Below are 15,558 nucleotides of genomic sequence, written 5' to 3' on the forward strand. Positions count from 1 at the left end.
TCACCTGACAGCTAAATTATTTTTCTCAAAAAACATTTTCTCTAGGCTCATCCTCAACACAGAGGCAAGAGATATTGTAAATTTTTAATAAAGTGGTATCATAGAGGATTGATTTTATGGCCAGGTGCTTTACATTCAATGACTCTAACGACTGATGCCAGTCTATAACTGACCCTGTAAACCTTTTACCCTAGTATTACGGATATCAGTCAGCTTCCTAAGAAAACAAGAGCTGTTGGAGGACAGCAACGCTCAACTATTCAACAGCCTTGTCAATTGAATGAATATAAGTCGAAAAAGGGACAACATTTTGTAAAATTGCAAAACAGGGTTATTGAACCTGTACAATGCATTTCAGCTCATGACAATGGCAATTGTGTGAAGTTTCAATCCATTCAAATTAGTGGGTGCTAAGATACCAGCTTACATACAAAAACTTAACCAAGATCTGCTAAGTCGAAAAAGGAGCATAATTTTGTAAAAATGCAAAGTAGAGTTTATGGAAATCCTGTGCACTGCATGTCAGATATCACAGAGAACAAGCGTGTGAATTTCAATCCAATCCTGTTATGGGTACTGTGATACCAGCATACATATAAAACCTTAACCAAAAATTTCAGTCGAAAGAGGGGCATAATTTTGTAAAAAAGCAAAATAGAGTTATGAAACCTGTGCAATATAAGTCAGTTTATCACAGTGAATAAGACTATTAATAGTGTGAAGTTTCAATCCATTCCCACAAGTGGTTACTGAGATACCAGCTTACATACAAAAACTTAACCAAATCAGGACGCAGGCGCGGAGCGAGTCTTCTTTGAATAGTCGAGCTAAAAATGGTTCAGAATAATACCACAACAGCTAAATAAAGCTATCACTAAGGAAAATAAAGAAAACACAAAAAAATGCAACAGAACAAGATGCTTGCAATACCCTAAAGTAAAGGATATTTATATCTTGCCAAATGACTGAAATGAAAACTGATCTAAAAGTTTCTTCCAAAATGGGTGAATTTGAGTTCCTTGTAAGACATACTGTAAAAAATACATAGAATTTCAAACACAGCTGCAAAGTAACAAAGTAGCTGTCAATATCTTTAAGCAATTATAAGTAATTGTAGAATAAATTAAATTTTACATAATATGTAATTGACTGAGTCATAAGACATTCTTTCACTTTTCAGGACAATGATATTTGTCTGATTATAAAACCCCACAAATCCCTATAAACTGGATAAAAAACCTAGTCTCAAACTTATCCAGTTTAGAAGGTTTTTACAGCATATACCTAAACTGAAGAGCCTGAATATTTTTGAGGTAAGTCATAAGATATGTTTTTGAGGAAATCAACCAAAATTGAATGACTAGGAGACTGGAGCGAAACTCAATGTAGCTGGTGCAATAAGTTGTTTTATCATTCCTTTTGAGGAAAATAGTTACTCCCAAAGATGTATTGGCCAGAAAAAAAAAACTAGATGCCCACGGGCAACATGTCGAGCCCACCAGCTGTCATGACCTTTGACCTCCAACTGTGACCTTGCCATTTGAGATAGGAATCTAGGGTTTGTGCATGACCCTCCGTCTCACTGAGTTAACATTCATGCCAAATATAAACAAGATTGCTCCATGCATGTCAAAGTTATGGTCCGGACAAGCCGTCAAGATCTAACATGACCTTTGACCTCCAACTGTGACCTTGACCTCTGAGATAGAACCTGGGGTTTGTGCAAGCCATTCCATTTCACTGAGGTTAACATTCAAGCCAAATATAAACAAGATTGCTCCATGCATGTCAAAGTTATGGTCCGGACAAACAAATCTGAACGCATGCAGGGATGCACGCACACACATACACCGAACAAACATTTAGACGACTATGTCTTCCCTTTCTGCAAGCGGGCTCGACAAAAATTCAGTTTGAAAATTCATAATCTCCACAAACACACTGTTTTCTTATTTGTTTTTGGGTTTAAAGCAATTCTTATACCTACACATTGTATATTCAGCTTAAAGGAGGACAAACCCCTTGTGCACCTATATTTCAGTCATCTGTTGGCAACAAGTTGCAACTATCCAGTTCAAGTCCTTCAAAAGCCAACATAAAGGCTACTTCTGAAACAGTGTTTCAATAGATAGCAATACAGTACCTTAAATTACCTAGTCACAGAGGCCTTCACTTAAAAGACTTTAATTATCTCCCTTTTAAAAACTGAATCATTAATAAGTATAATGATCATACCTTTAATTGAGCAATTTGTTTGGCTTTCTCAGGATCCCACTCCTCGTCTCTCCTGTATGCCAGTAACTCCTCATCTGATGGTGCAAACTCCTGAACAAACAAACAATACATTTGATGTCATATGTCTAATACATATATAAATATAACAGCTGTTTTATTCCAACAGAAATTTTTAAGTCACAGGGTACCAGACTCACCAACAGAAAGTCTTTCCTTACACTGGAACAAGATGTGTACAAATATATATACACATAATAAAAAATTATAGTGTTCCAGCTAAGATTTGAAAAGGGCAGGGTGGAGGTAAAACAAGAGCTGTCACAAGAGACAGTGCCCTCGACTATTTCGATGCTTGATAGTGAAACTGGGCACATCTGAGGAAACTGGAGCTGTCACTGGATTGTTTAATGACTCCAAAAGGATGAAGATTTGCACAATAGCTTGAGTCTGTGTCAAAATTATTAAGTAATAAGGAAAAGTAAAGATAAAGTGTATCGAAACACTATATAAGTATAATTCTCAGCAAAAATGGGGCATAATTCATAAACTATTGGTGCATGAGTTATACACCTTGTGTCATATGATGTGGGTGATGAAGTGGAACAACTACTCAAGTTTTGAATCAAAATCCATTTCGTAATAACAGAGGATATAGTGAAATGCATCAAAATTACCCATATATTCTAAGTAAAGGGGAATAATTCATGAGAAATGTGCCAGAGTTTATGCCACATTGTGCCATATGATGTGGGTGATAAGGAGGAACAACTATTTAAAGACCTGAAACAAATCCATATAGTAACAAACTGACACAGAGATAAAAGTGAAAGTGTATCCCAACACTTTAACCTGAAAATCTAAGTTTAAAAAGGGGGATATTTCAGAAATAATGGCAAGAGTTAAGGCCCATTGTTCATTGATGTGAGTGATGATGCTGATAACTATTAAAAGTTTGAATTAAAATCCATTTATAACTAGAGATGCTTTTGAGAAAAGCGCATGTCTCCCACAACTGCCTAATCATCTAAATAGTAAGTCAGTCTTTATATAACGATACTGTTTACTTAGAGTTCATGTGCATGCGCTTTTTTGACACGAAAAGGAGTAGTATAGGCACCGGTTTGAGGTCAAAAATGCGCAAGAAATCTGAGTATATTTCGGTAATTCAAGGGCCATAATTCCGAAGTGCCTGGGCCAATTTGGCTAGATATCGAATATGGCCGAGGTCTTATAGTCAAACACATTTTGTTCAAGTATGGTGAAGCTTGCACTATAGGGGCGCAACATAAAGTGCCCAAAGTACTCCAATACTACTATGATTAGTAGTATATGGACTGGTTTTTAGCTCTCCCCAGACCTTGAGTATATTTCGGTAATTCAAGGCCATAATTCCGAGGTGCCTGGACACTTTGGCTAGATTTATCGAATTATTGGCCGAGGTCTTATGGCAAACACATTATGTAAAACTTTGGTGAAGATCAATGAGAAATGTTAGACTTAGAGAGTGCGGACAAGGTTTTGTGAAAGACACCAGACAGACACACAGACCTGGAGTAAAAAAAAATGTCTCCCAACACCACTGTATGGTGGGAGACATAATAACTGAGATAACATGAAAGTGCATCAAAACTTTAACCTGAAATTCTAAGTAAAAAGGGGATAACTTCATTTAATATTGGTACCTAATGGTATTGACCTTGTGTCATATGATGTGGAGATGATGTTGAACAACTCCTTTCAGTTGAATCCAATCCATTAGAATAACTGAGATAGAGTGGAAAGTGCATCAAACTTAAAATAACCATACGATCTAAGAAAAAGGGGGGATAATTCATGAAATATTGGTGTGAGAGTTATGGAACTTGTGACATATGATGTGGGTGATGATGAGGAATAACTATTGTAAGTTTTTATTTTCACCCACTTTATCATTTTCCAGTGTCATATATACCCGATATACATTCTATGCAAATCTTGGTGGAAATGAACATGCTGAAAAATTTCACCCAAACTATTGGCGAGTAGCTTTAACCCTTAGCCTGCTGCAGGCGAATTTAACAGCTTTGCAAACATTCTTGTACCAGATCAGAAACGCCGATTAAATCGGCGTCTGATGAACGGATCCAAGTTGTTTGCTACCTCTGACAATATTTCTTCAATTTTGGAGCAAATTGAATAGAACTTTTACAATTTTAAGCAGACACAATTCCCAGCAGACGACAATTTATCTAGCAGCCAAATGTTAAAATGTAATGTAGATTCATTACATTTAACTCAAATATACAACTGTCAGTATCAAATAGCTTTGAAAACAGCCATTTTGTTTGGCTTTTCACCAGCATTTCAAATACATATAATATTATATTATGCAAGTACATTGTACATTGTATTGGAGACCACAATAATAAACCTTTGATAAATTGTCTTCAATTGATAGGCTGTCAGCATTTATAAGTTATTCACCACACATGGCCTATATTCTTGAATGTTTCTGAGGAAAATAAGTCCAAACCAGTGCTAAAGAATGCCACTAGTCATCTTAAGCAAAAATTTGACTGTACAGAGTAAGTATTCAAAGAGAAAACAAAGGTTATGTTTAAGCTTTGTGACCAAAGACCCTTAAAATCTGTAAAATTACTAGAAACACCTACCTTTTTCCATATCATTGCATATCTATCCTGCTCCTCAAGGCCAAATGAAAAGGAAGTTAAACTCGCTATATCAGCCACTTCATGACTGAAAGTAAAGAATTCTTTTTTAATTTATTTTTCAAATATGAGTGACAATGCAGTAAGACTAATTTAAAAAGTAGTAAAAGCAAAGTTTCTTTTATATTAGCCTATATTATATACACATGGGCATGGTCATTTTTGAACCTAGGGCAATAATCTGAACAGTTACGGTAGACAGTGAAACTCCGACACTACATGCCATATATCCATGAACCATTGCTGTTTCTGACAAGAACATTTTTAAAGTAACTGTTTCTAAATTATACATATAGGAAAAAGTGACAACTCCCCCTTGCAGCCATGTTTTATGACAACTCAAAATAATTTAACAATCTTGGAAGAAGGTCACATAAGGACCATTTGTGAGAAATTATTTTTAAATCAGGACAGCAGTTTCTACAAGAAATTTTTTAAAGTTTCCATAATATACATATAGGGAAAAGTGACCATGCCCTCGGATGGCCATGTTTTTAAATGAATCAGAATAATCTGAACAGTCTTGGAAAAGGGTCAGACAAGGACAATTTGCGTGAAATTACTTTAAAATCAGACCAGCAGTGTCACACAACAAGAGGATTATTAAAGCTTCCACTATATACATACATGCATAGTGAAAGTGACTAAGCCCTCTGGTGGCCATGCCTTTTTTAAATGAATCACAAGGACCATTTGTGTGAAATTATTTTAAAATCAGGCCAGCAGTTTCACACAAGATTTTTAAAGTTTCCACTATAGGAAAAAGTGACCAGCCCTCTGGTGGCCATGTTTTTGGCGAATCGGATTAATTTGAACAATCTTGGTAGAAAGTTACATAAGGATTATTTGTGTGAAATTATTTAAAAATCAAATCAGAGGTTTAGGACGAGATGTTGCTTGAAGAATTTCCTTTTTAGCTCTGGCTGTGTGCAACCGAACAGAACTGTTTGAACAACTTTGGTAGAGAACCACATATGGAACATCTAGGCCGAGTTTCATCAAAATCCATTCCGTGGTTTTGGAGGAGGTGTCATTTAAAGAAATTGTTGACGACGGACAGACGGACGCACACACAATGTACGACGGACACAGTGTGATCACTTTGTGCACAGGTGAGCTGAAAACTCATGCACTGTGTTATTCTTTCCCATGCAATTCAATATCAATTGTTTGGTGTATACTTATTCATTGTTTATTACAAGCCACACTTACACAATAGCTCTTTGAGTTTTGTCCATTGGCTCAAACTTCAATTTCTCCTGCGTTCCATCTTTTATGAAGTTATTGATTTTTTTCTGGATCTGAAAATGTTAGTAAAATTATTCAGTGCTGTATAAAAACTTTTAAACATATTTAGTAGGAAGTCTTAGACATTTAACCCAGATCAAAATGCTTACAACTGTAAAATCAAACATTTTCACAAGGGATATATTTTCATTACATTCACAAGCTTGACATATTTGTGAAAATAAAAGCTGGCAAAAGTGCTATTGTTACAAAACAGCCCTTGATGTTAAACAAGTTGACCATATATCACAAAGATTGTAACACATTAACAAATTCAAACTTCTAAACAGGAGTGCTTTACAATTTGACAATTTCAAAGTTGAACAAAAGCTATAACTTGGCAAGACTTGAAAAACCACGTCATTTTTACAACAATTTAGCATAAATTAAGATTTCATTATGGCAATGATAACAACTAATAGAGATTAGAAGGACGTCTAGTGTGAAATTTCAACATGTAGCTGTTACTGAGCTATAACTTGACAGTATGTTGCACACAAATTTTCTATCTCTAACTACAGCGGTCCCTTAAAGTAACCAAGAGGCCCCATTTAATCAAATCTGTAGGCCATAAGTTTTCATCCAATACACTTGTAACTGCCATACAGCTTGATAGTTGCATGCAATATTTACCGAATTTTCTTAGTAAACAAAGGACCTTAATTTATATCAAACTCAACCAAGAGTTATCTTACTAACTTGGTTCTTTGAGTATGTTTGATGACCGTGAAGCATTGTATGAAGTTTCAGTTCAAAACATGCAATGGTAACTGAGACATGATCTTGCACACAATACTATGCATAGAATAGCTCTCACTATTTATCATATCACCAAGCTAAGAAAAAAATTCTTGACCTGAAGAAAAAATCTGAATTCACAGTTACTGTATATACATTGCATTGCAAGTGGTAATGATAAATATTTGCACCAAAGAATGACCATGACCTTTCTCCTGACCAAGTTCAGAGAAGGTCATAAGAAGTTGTTTGAAGGTTGTTTTTTTTTTTACTTTACATATAGCTGCCCTTAAAAGAGCCCCAATTTGAATAAAATGAGGAGAGGACATTGCATTGACGTAACTTCATAGAGGAAGTCTTTTAAAGGTATTTCTATTGTAAGCTCTAGTGTTAGGACCCCCAGTGCCTGCCTTTGAACAATTTGAGAGTGGACATGCTACAGACAATGTTTGATGAAGATCCATCAAGTTTTTCACAGATTTTTTACCTTAACTCAAGCAGCCACTTCAAGAAGCCAAGTGGAATTTGTGAACAAATTTGATACAGGACCATACAAGGAAGCTAGAACAAAATTGGTGAACCATAAGAAGAAATACCATGCAAGGAAACTACAAACCAAGTTTGGTCTGACAATGACAGGTAGTTTAAACATTTTTCTATTTCAGCTCTGGTTGCCTCTTAAAAGGGGCAAAGAACACACATTTTGAAAATGTTGAGAATGGGTCATGCTAAGGATGCTGTTGATCAACTTTGTTGAAGATCAATCATGTGGTTCATGTTAAGAATTTGCTTAAAGGTATTTCTATTTTCTAGCTCTGTTGGCTCTTAAAGGTATCACTTTGAAAGAATGGGAGAGGAGAGGACCTTTTAAAGATGCTACAGACCAAACATGATGGGATGAATCTGAAAGTTCATCAGAAGAACTTGTACAAAGCCATTTCTATTTCTAGCTCTACAGGCCCCTTCAAGGGTACAAGTGCTCCTATTTGCATTAATTAGAGAAAAGTCCTTATGTATTGTATTCTAACGGTACTACAGATCAAGTTTGATCAGAAGACTTACAAACTGTCCATGAGAAGATCTTTAGTTGTTTTTTTTCTATTCTTAATCTAGCGGCCCCTTTACTTGGCATACATAGTGTTCTTACTGCCACAAAGTTGTGACGGGACCTTATAATATTACTTAAGGATTGATGAAGATCTATCAAATAATTCATAACAAAACAGCATAAGGCTTTTTTCATTTCTTTACCTTTAGTGGCCCCTATTAGGTGCTAAGCAGAGTCATTTAAATAGCATTGTAGAGAGAATGTGAGGCAATGATGCTACAGAACAAGTCTAATAACAATCTATGATGCAATTCATGAAAAGAACTTGATTAACGTTTTTTTTTTACATTTTTAGCTATAGGGGCCCTTAAAAGGGACCAAGAGCTCTTATTTGATCATAATGTGGAGAAGACATCAGAATGATGCTACAGACCAAGTTTGATGAAGATCAGTTGGTTCATGGGAAAAAGCTGACACAAAAGATTTTCTATTTTAAACTTAGGTAGCCCCTAAAAGGGGCTAAGTGCCCCATTTGAACAAACTTTAAAGAGAACCTTATAAAACTGCTGCGGAGCAAGACTTACGAAGATCCATCTAGCACTTAATAAGCTTGGTGTAATTCTGACCAGTAGTTTCAACCAATATGTTTATGTAAAGTGTGGACGATGGCTGAAAGATGTCTGACGATGGACCATTCATCTATACTAATGGACATAAACTCCTAAAACAGTGACTTAAATATTGATTCATTAGTATTACACACAGGTATATCACTGTGGATAAATAAAATATAGAAACCTGTTCTCTAAACTCCTGCAGTTTTCTTCTTTCTCTATCTTGCTGTTTTTCTAACATTTCTTTCTGAGCTGAAAATGAAAAAAAAAAACTGTGTACATCAAGAAATCTTAGACTTTTTAATTTGCACATTTCCTGTTTTGATAGTGGGAAGCTTTTGCTTCATAGTAACACACACAGCCAAATTTATGAAAGCAGGTTTGATTTCAGTAATGTGTTAACAAGGTAATCATTACATATCGTTATACACAAAAACATAAATATAAGTCTGAATCAAATCTATACAGAAAAAACATAGAGTCCTGGACAGTCTATCATATATAGCATAATTATTGGCCAAACAAATGTGATGGTATTAACAACAGATGTACAAAAGGAATGAAAGGAGACTTCATTAGGTGAGATAGTAAGGTAGATAAAAGTATGATAGTATGACCGTACTGTTTTTAACTGTATACTTTTTTGAGTCTTTTAACTTTTTAACTGACAGTTGTATTTTGGTGTGAAAATCATCTACCCAGTCTAGGACTCGAACCTACGACCCCCTGCTTGCAAGTCAGGTGCTCTACCAACTGAGCTAACCGGGCTCCTGGTTAACTTAACCAGAAGTCTAGAATCACTACACTCCTCCTCACTTTAATTTTGAAAGCTTAAACCTTATCGTGGAACCATAGAGTGAGGCATCAACTGTTCAGCTTCCAAAAGAGTATAGCCCCTGCAAACCGCATGCTCTACATAAACTGTAGCTCGCACTTTCCAATTTACCTCATCACCAATGTTGTATTTTGGTGTGAAAATCGTCTATCCAGGGTATGACTCGAACCTACGACCCCCTGCTTGCAAGACAGGTGCTCTACCAACTAAGCTAACTGGGCTCCTGGTTAACCAGAAGCCTAGAATCACTACATAACTTTGCATGTAACATTTTTGACTAAAACACTGTTTCCTGCCAGCGCCTGCTAGACATAATCATTAGACAATTGTTTGGCAGTAGGCAATTGAAGTATTAATCATCAGATGAAGCAAGTAAATACAGATAAAAACACTGCTATTGTTGCGGGTCATAGAAAAAATATCATATTTATTTAACTGTTTCTGATGAAAATTTCACCTGAATTATTTATTTCAGGTTCAAACTTGACATTAAGCTGAAAATGGCAGGTCTATTTCAAGGTTATCTTAAATATTACAAAATGAAAGTAAAAACGATGTCGCGAAAACTCATGACAACTTGAAGTTTTTTCACCAATATGCATATTAATTACACGAAAACTGTATAAAAAATTAAACCTTTAATCTTTTTCTTTTCAGCATCGCTTATAGATGGAGGTTTTTCCATAGAACCGAGAATTGATCCAAGTAAATCCATTTTCGAAAACTTTTTTGATCTGGATCAACCAATGCTTGTATCCGCTATGCAAGCGTTCGGGTTACAGTTTTTCTGTAGATCAGTAACCACCAATTATTTTCCATCTGGCTACATACTATCAATTGTTTTCCCCATAGACTTCCATTATAGCATTTTCGCGTGTTACGCCTTCCTTAACATGTATAATCACATTTTTTAAGAACTGTTTTAGTTCAAACAAAATAATGGATGGAAGACACTGCACTGTCTAGAGGTTTTCCTCAGCAACCGCCAGCAACAGGTCCTCCTAGAAGGCGAGAAATCAACTCGGGCAGATGTCATCTCTGGTGTGCCCCAGAGAACTGTTTTGGGTCCTCTACCTTTTCTTGCCTACATCAATGACCTACCAGAATGTGCCTCCCGCTCCGAAACCCGACTCTTCGCAGATGACAGTATCCTTTTCCGCTTCATTGGGAACCAGCATGATGCTGACCTCTTCAAACAGGACATTGAGGCCTTAGAGAAGTGGGAGAGCGACTGGCAAATGATTTTTTCATCCAGCCAAATGTACAGTACAGCGTATCTGCCAAAACCCCCGCCATCGGATTGAGACCAAGTATGCTCTCCATGGAGAGACCCTCCAATCTAACAGATTGTCCCCCTGCGGTCAAGGCAGCTGCATACACAGACCAGGGCTGGAATATGCCAGTAGCGTCTGGGATCCAGCAACAGCTACAGAAGCTCCTACACTGGAACTGGAAAGCTGCCAGGTTCGTCTACAATAGATACATTGACCGTACTCCTTGATGTGTAACTAATTAAGATGATTCAAGACCTCGGATGGGAATCCCTACTATACCGTCGTTACCTGGCCAGAGTCGTCATGCTGTTTAAGATCAGTTACAGTATAGTTAAGGTGCAAGAGAACCCCCTTGTCCATAGCGATGCCAGAACCAGAGGTGCCAACAGATTTTACCAGATCCCAGCCTCGCTTAAGGCATTAAGTTGGTAGAATTTGTTTTAGGATTCACCTTAGATTAATTAGTGTAAAAAATAGTAATTTGTATCAGATATAGGATCCGATATACTATTTTTGTGCTGATTATACATGTAAAGGGGAGTAACCGTCTGACATATTGAGCGTTGATAAATATTTGTGGTAAAATCAAGCAAATCATGTTATCATAAAATTACATTTGAACGAACTTTCTAAAAGTTTAGAACATGTTTAAATAACTATTTTCACGAATTAGATTGAAAACAGGTCACATACTAGCTTTCGTATAAAGCTAAGCTTGTAGTTATTGACATTTTCAAAGTTGCTGATGTAATTTCTGATGTAAACAAACGCAGCAAATTCGTTCTTATATTACGTCATAAGTTGTTTTTGGCAAAATCTGTTTCATCAAACATTTCTGTTTCTGTGTCTGTAACGATTTCAGATGTATCATACGACTTAAGAGATGAAAAATCACATGTGCTTGAGGCAAGCTTTGAACCCAGGTTGCACAGGTGGAAGTCCAATGCGCAATGACGCAATTGTGATGATGATATGTAGTTTTATTTATACTCGCTGCCGGGAGTCCCATATGAGCGAGAGTATTCGCGCCTTCACTGTCCATCCTAGAGCGTCAGAGATTGCATGGTTTTAAACGTAACGCTTTAGGTAACTGACCGTAACGCGTAAGACTAATAATGTGGGATGGAATTACTGACCATATTTCAGCAAGGAGAAACATAGAGGAGATTCGTTGTTTAAATTAGTGGCGTGGTAAGTATCATTGTTATGAGTGTTGACCTAACTAAAATGTAAATACTCGTCTTTAAGATAGGCTAGTATTTCATTACAAAAAATATGGATTTGAACTGTAAATATACACCAGTTTGAAACTGTGTTTAAAACATTAATTCTAGTAATTATCTTTATTTAGTTTCGGTTGTGTATGTTTTAGAAATATAACACCAAGCAGTCACACTATGAAATTAATGTGCAACATTTGCATGGACAGAAATGTACAGGATACGTTCTTCACACATGAATACCCACATGTTAAAAACTGTGCCTTTTTTATTTGAAACACGCCGATGATACATTGCTGTTTCAGTAGAACTGGTAAAGGGGAAAAGGTTGTATTACAAGTATCTGGTCAGAAATGTTGGTTTGAAATATTTTATGAAAGAAGATATGATATTTATCGAAAATCAAGATGTTTACAGGCTTTTTAATCAGGGGTTGTATTCATAAAGCATCTTAAGTATAAGTATAAGAAATTGATTATTTAAAAAATTTGTTTTACTTAAGTATATTTGTTATTCATAAAACAACTTAATAAGTAATTCTTGGCTTTTATTGTGGATGAAAATATTTAAAAAAAACAACATTAATTTCAGACAGATACAACATGCACAATTAGGTTTAAAGTGCTTTTATCTGAAAAACAACACTTTAATCGTACTCACGGCGCCATTTTGTTTTCTGACTTAAGTCATTTCTTACATATCTTAAGTTCAAGCTGTTTTTTGAATAGGACTTAAGTTTTTACTTAGACTTAAGCTGAAATCACCACAAACTTAAGTAAAATTTTCAACTTAAGTCAAAACTTATACTTAAGATGCTTTATGAATACGGCCCCAGATGTCTATCTTGAGAACACTTTACGTTATGTGCCCCCCCCCCCCCCACTATGAATAATTCTATGAATCGGACATACTGTGCCTTTGTGCTCTACTCATAACTCTTGTATACGTTATATATAATAATTTATTATATTGTATAAACAAAAGGACAAATAATTAAAAAAATACGAGAGATTTACAAATATATTGCCCTGTTTTTCCTCTCAGTGCCATCTGTTACTAAAAGCATGTGATATAAAGTAATCATCCGAACAGAAGAAAATTAAATGTTTAAAAAAGGAGGTAATAAAACATGATTCAAGACAGAGTTGTGATTCTTGCACTCTGCACTCTCTTTCATTGCTGACTTCCGTTAGGTTTCTTCCGCCGCATTGTTCTCTATCATTATCTCGTGTTTCATGTAATTCCCTCCGTGGCATTGAAGTCATCGTTTAGACAAAGAAGTAAGTACAAAAAGAGGAAATAATTCAAAATATTCAAGATAGAGTTATGGTTCGCTGGTTCTGCACTCCGCTTTATTGCCATCTATCATTGTGTGTATAATATAATATTCCTTTCATAGGTTTTAAAGGTTAGAAGATATTTTTCGGACTATAGAAAGTAAGTATAAAAACGGAGACAGTTCAAATATTAATAAAGTTTCATTAATTGTTGTTTTACGCCTCACTCATTGCAATTCAATTACATCATATTTAATAGCAGATACGTGGAATATTGTTGAAGATCAAGTTATGGTTCTTTCGCTCTGTAATCTGCCTTAATGTCATCTATCATTTTGTCAAGTTTCATTTCATTCGCCGTCAGTGGTTTTAAAGTCATCATGTGACAGACAGAGGGTCAGACTGCGCTATTATATGCTCAGAGCTGGATTTAATTTTGATACTTTCACCTTCTTCTCTTTGATGGAGACATACACCGTAAAGTAACTCACGGGTTATATGTATTCCACTGCTGATAGGATTTGCCAGATCCTATAGTCGTGTTGAGTACTTGAGCTATCGTGATATACCATTACCAAAAAATCTTCTTCAGCAGAGCTAACGTTATTACAAACTCCGGAGATCTTGTGTTAAATTGTATCATCGTTATTCTGAATTAGTTGTTAAATTCAAAAGTATTCCAAAGACACTACTGCGTAAAGGTATCTTTTGCAATGATGTGATTTACACACTTTGTATAACTCGTTATTTATCAAACTTATCACACGATTTATTGAAGAGGCCATGACCTTGTTGTTTGTTCTCCACCTATTTCATCGTGCTTATAAGGGGTGGTTCCTTTTGTGCTCTGGCCTCTTCAAAGTCAATGAGTGCATATGTCTATGTTTCTATGGGTGTTGATTGATAAATCCTTACGCTTTGATAAGTGTCCAAGTGGTTACTGCCACATATGCACAGGAATTCACCCGTTGGAATGTGCTTGCTTAGAGTCTTTGTAATATATGAACATACTGGGGGTTTTAATGGTCAGGTTTGCGCCAGTTTAAACACCTCAATTGTTGTTTTGCCAACGACCGTTTCTCGTAGGGTAAAATAATGAATAAGTAAACCTATGAAATGATTTGGTTCTTCTAGATTTACGACCAGACATACTTTTGCTCTTCCTTTAGTCAAAGGGAAATAAATCGTCTTCTTATTTACTAAATAATTTAGCCAATTGTTATTTCAGTTTATGCATTTATATTGCAATTATGATGCTAATGATAAACACCATCATTAAGGATAAAGAATAAAACTAGTACCGAAATGGTGCTGAGGCATTGGCCTTGTATTCACAACATGCTTATGTAAATAAACTTATAGTTATGTGGAAGTTAGAAGTGTACTCAAACAAAACGTAAGTGACTGCTTTCTCTCGAGGAAAAATTAGAAATAATCCATCTTTTTCTTATAATAACAATGAACTGAAATTTGTTGATCTTTAGCTACTTCGGAGTAAAATGTACAACGGTACTTTTTTATATATAAAACAAAGAAGCATTTGTGTGAACAAGCAAGAAAAAACAATGATTAGCTTACTTAAGAAGTGTCATAAATTACAGTTAGTTAGGAATTGATTTGATTTTGCATTTTTTTGAAACAATGGTTAGTCTTATCTTGTTGTATGGTAAAGACGTATGGGGCTGTGCTTAGTATTGTATGCACTTTTTTTTCGATAAAATTTCTTAAATTGTTACTAAATGTTAAGAACTCTACGCCTAGTAATATGATACTTGATGTTTTACTATTAGAGGCAGTTGTTAAGAGTAGGGTTTTGAGTTACTGGAGTAGAATTATTAACAGTAAAAAAGGACAAAATCAACGTTATTATGTATAGGTTATCATACAGGCTAGATTGCGAGAATGTATATATATGTCCTTAAAGTTTGTCAAGACATCATTACAATAATTGGGTTTTTGCTAGTTTATGGATTAATCAGTTTGCCCCTAACCCAAAACATTTTAGTATCATTATAAAGCGAAGAATTAAAGACCAGTTTATGCAGAAATGGAATGAACATTTATGGTCATCTAACAAGTGCATTAACTACAGAATATTTAAAACAGACTTCACTTTTGAAAAATATTTTAGTTTACTTCCAAAAAACTAGGCTATATCATTTTGCCAAAAATACATTACCAAGTAAAAAAGGGTGTAAGATATAATATTGATCTTAGTCAGAGAACTTGTCAGATGTGCAATTATTATAATAACTCTGTAGGGGATGAGTTTCATTATATATTTTTGATTGTGTACACTTTCTTTCTGAAAGTCTAATACAT

General features: G+C 35.4%; 1 protein-coding gene across 1 annotated transcript; it reads right to left on the reverse strand.

Moving 5' to 3' along the window:
- Window positions 1-947: 947 nt before the first annotated feature.
- On the reverse strand, window positions 948-10,238 carry LOC123527644 (sperm-associated antigen 7 homolog). The gene is made up of 6 exons (XM_053522706.1): window positions 10,102-10,238; window positions 8,815-8,882; window positions 6,156-6,244; window positions 4,887-4,971; window positions 2,236-2,325; window positions 948-1,031 (listed from the first exon to the last, which is right to left on the reverse strand). Exons 1-6 carry the CDS (start codon window positions 10,178-10,180, stop codon window positions 948-950), a joined length of 495 nt encoding a protein of 164 aa, XP_053378681.1. The 5' UTR covers window positions 10,181-10,238.
- Between the last annotated feature and the right edge of the window lie 5,320 nt (window positions 10,239-15,558).

The sequence above is a fragment of the Mercenaria mercenaria genome, chromosome 14, assembly GCF_021730395.1.
Source record: "Mercenaria mercenaria strain notata chromosome 14, MADL_Memer_1, whole genome shotgun sequence".
NCBI lineage: Eukaryota > Metazoa > Mollusca > Bivalvia > Venerida > Veneridae > Mercenaria > Mercenaria mercenaria.

Coding starts and splice junctions, on each gene's coding strand:
- LOC123527644 (XM_053522706.1), bottom strand. CDS start 10,180: ATGGATTTACTTGGATCAATTCTCGGTTCTATGGAAAAACCTCCATCT. Junction 8,883..10,101: donor TGAAAAGAAAAAGATTAAAG/GTTTAATTTTTT, acceptor TTTCATTTTCAG/CTCAGAAAGAAATGTTAGAA. Junction 6,245..8,814: donor TGCAGGAGTTTAGAGAACAG/GTTTCTATATTT, acceptor TAACATTTTCAG/ATCCAGAAAAAAATCAATAA.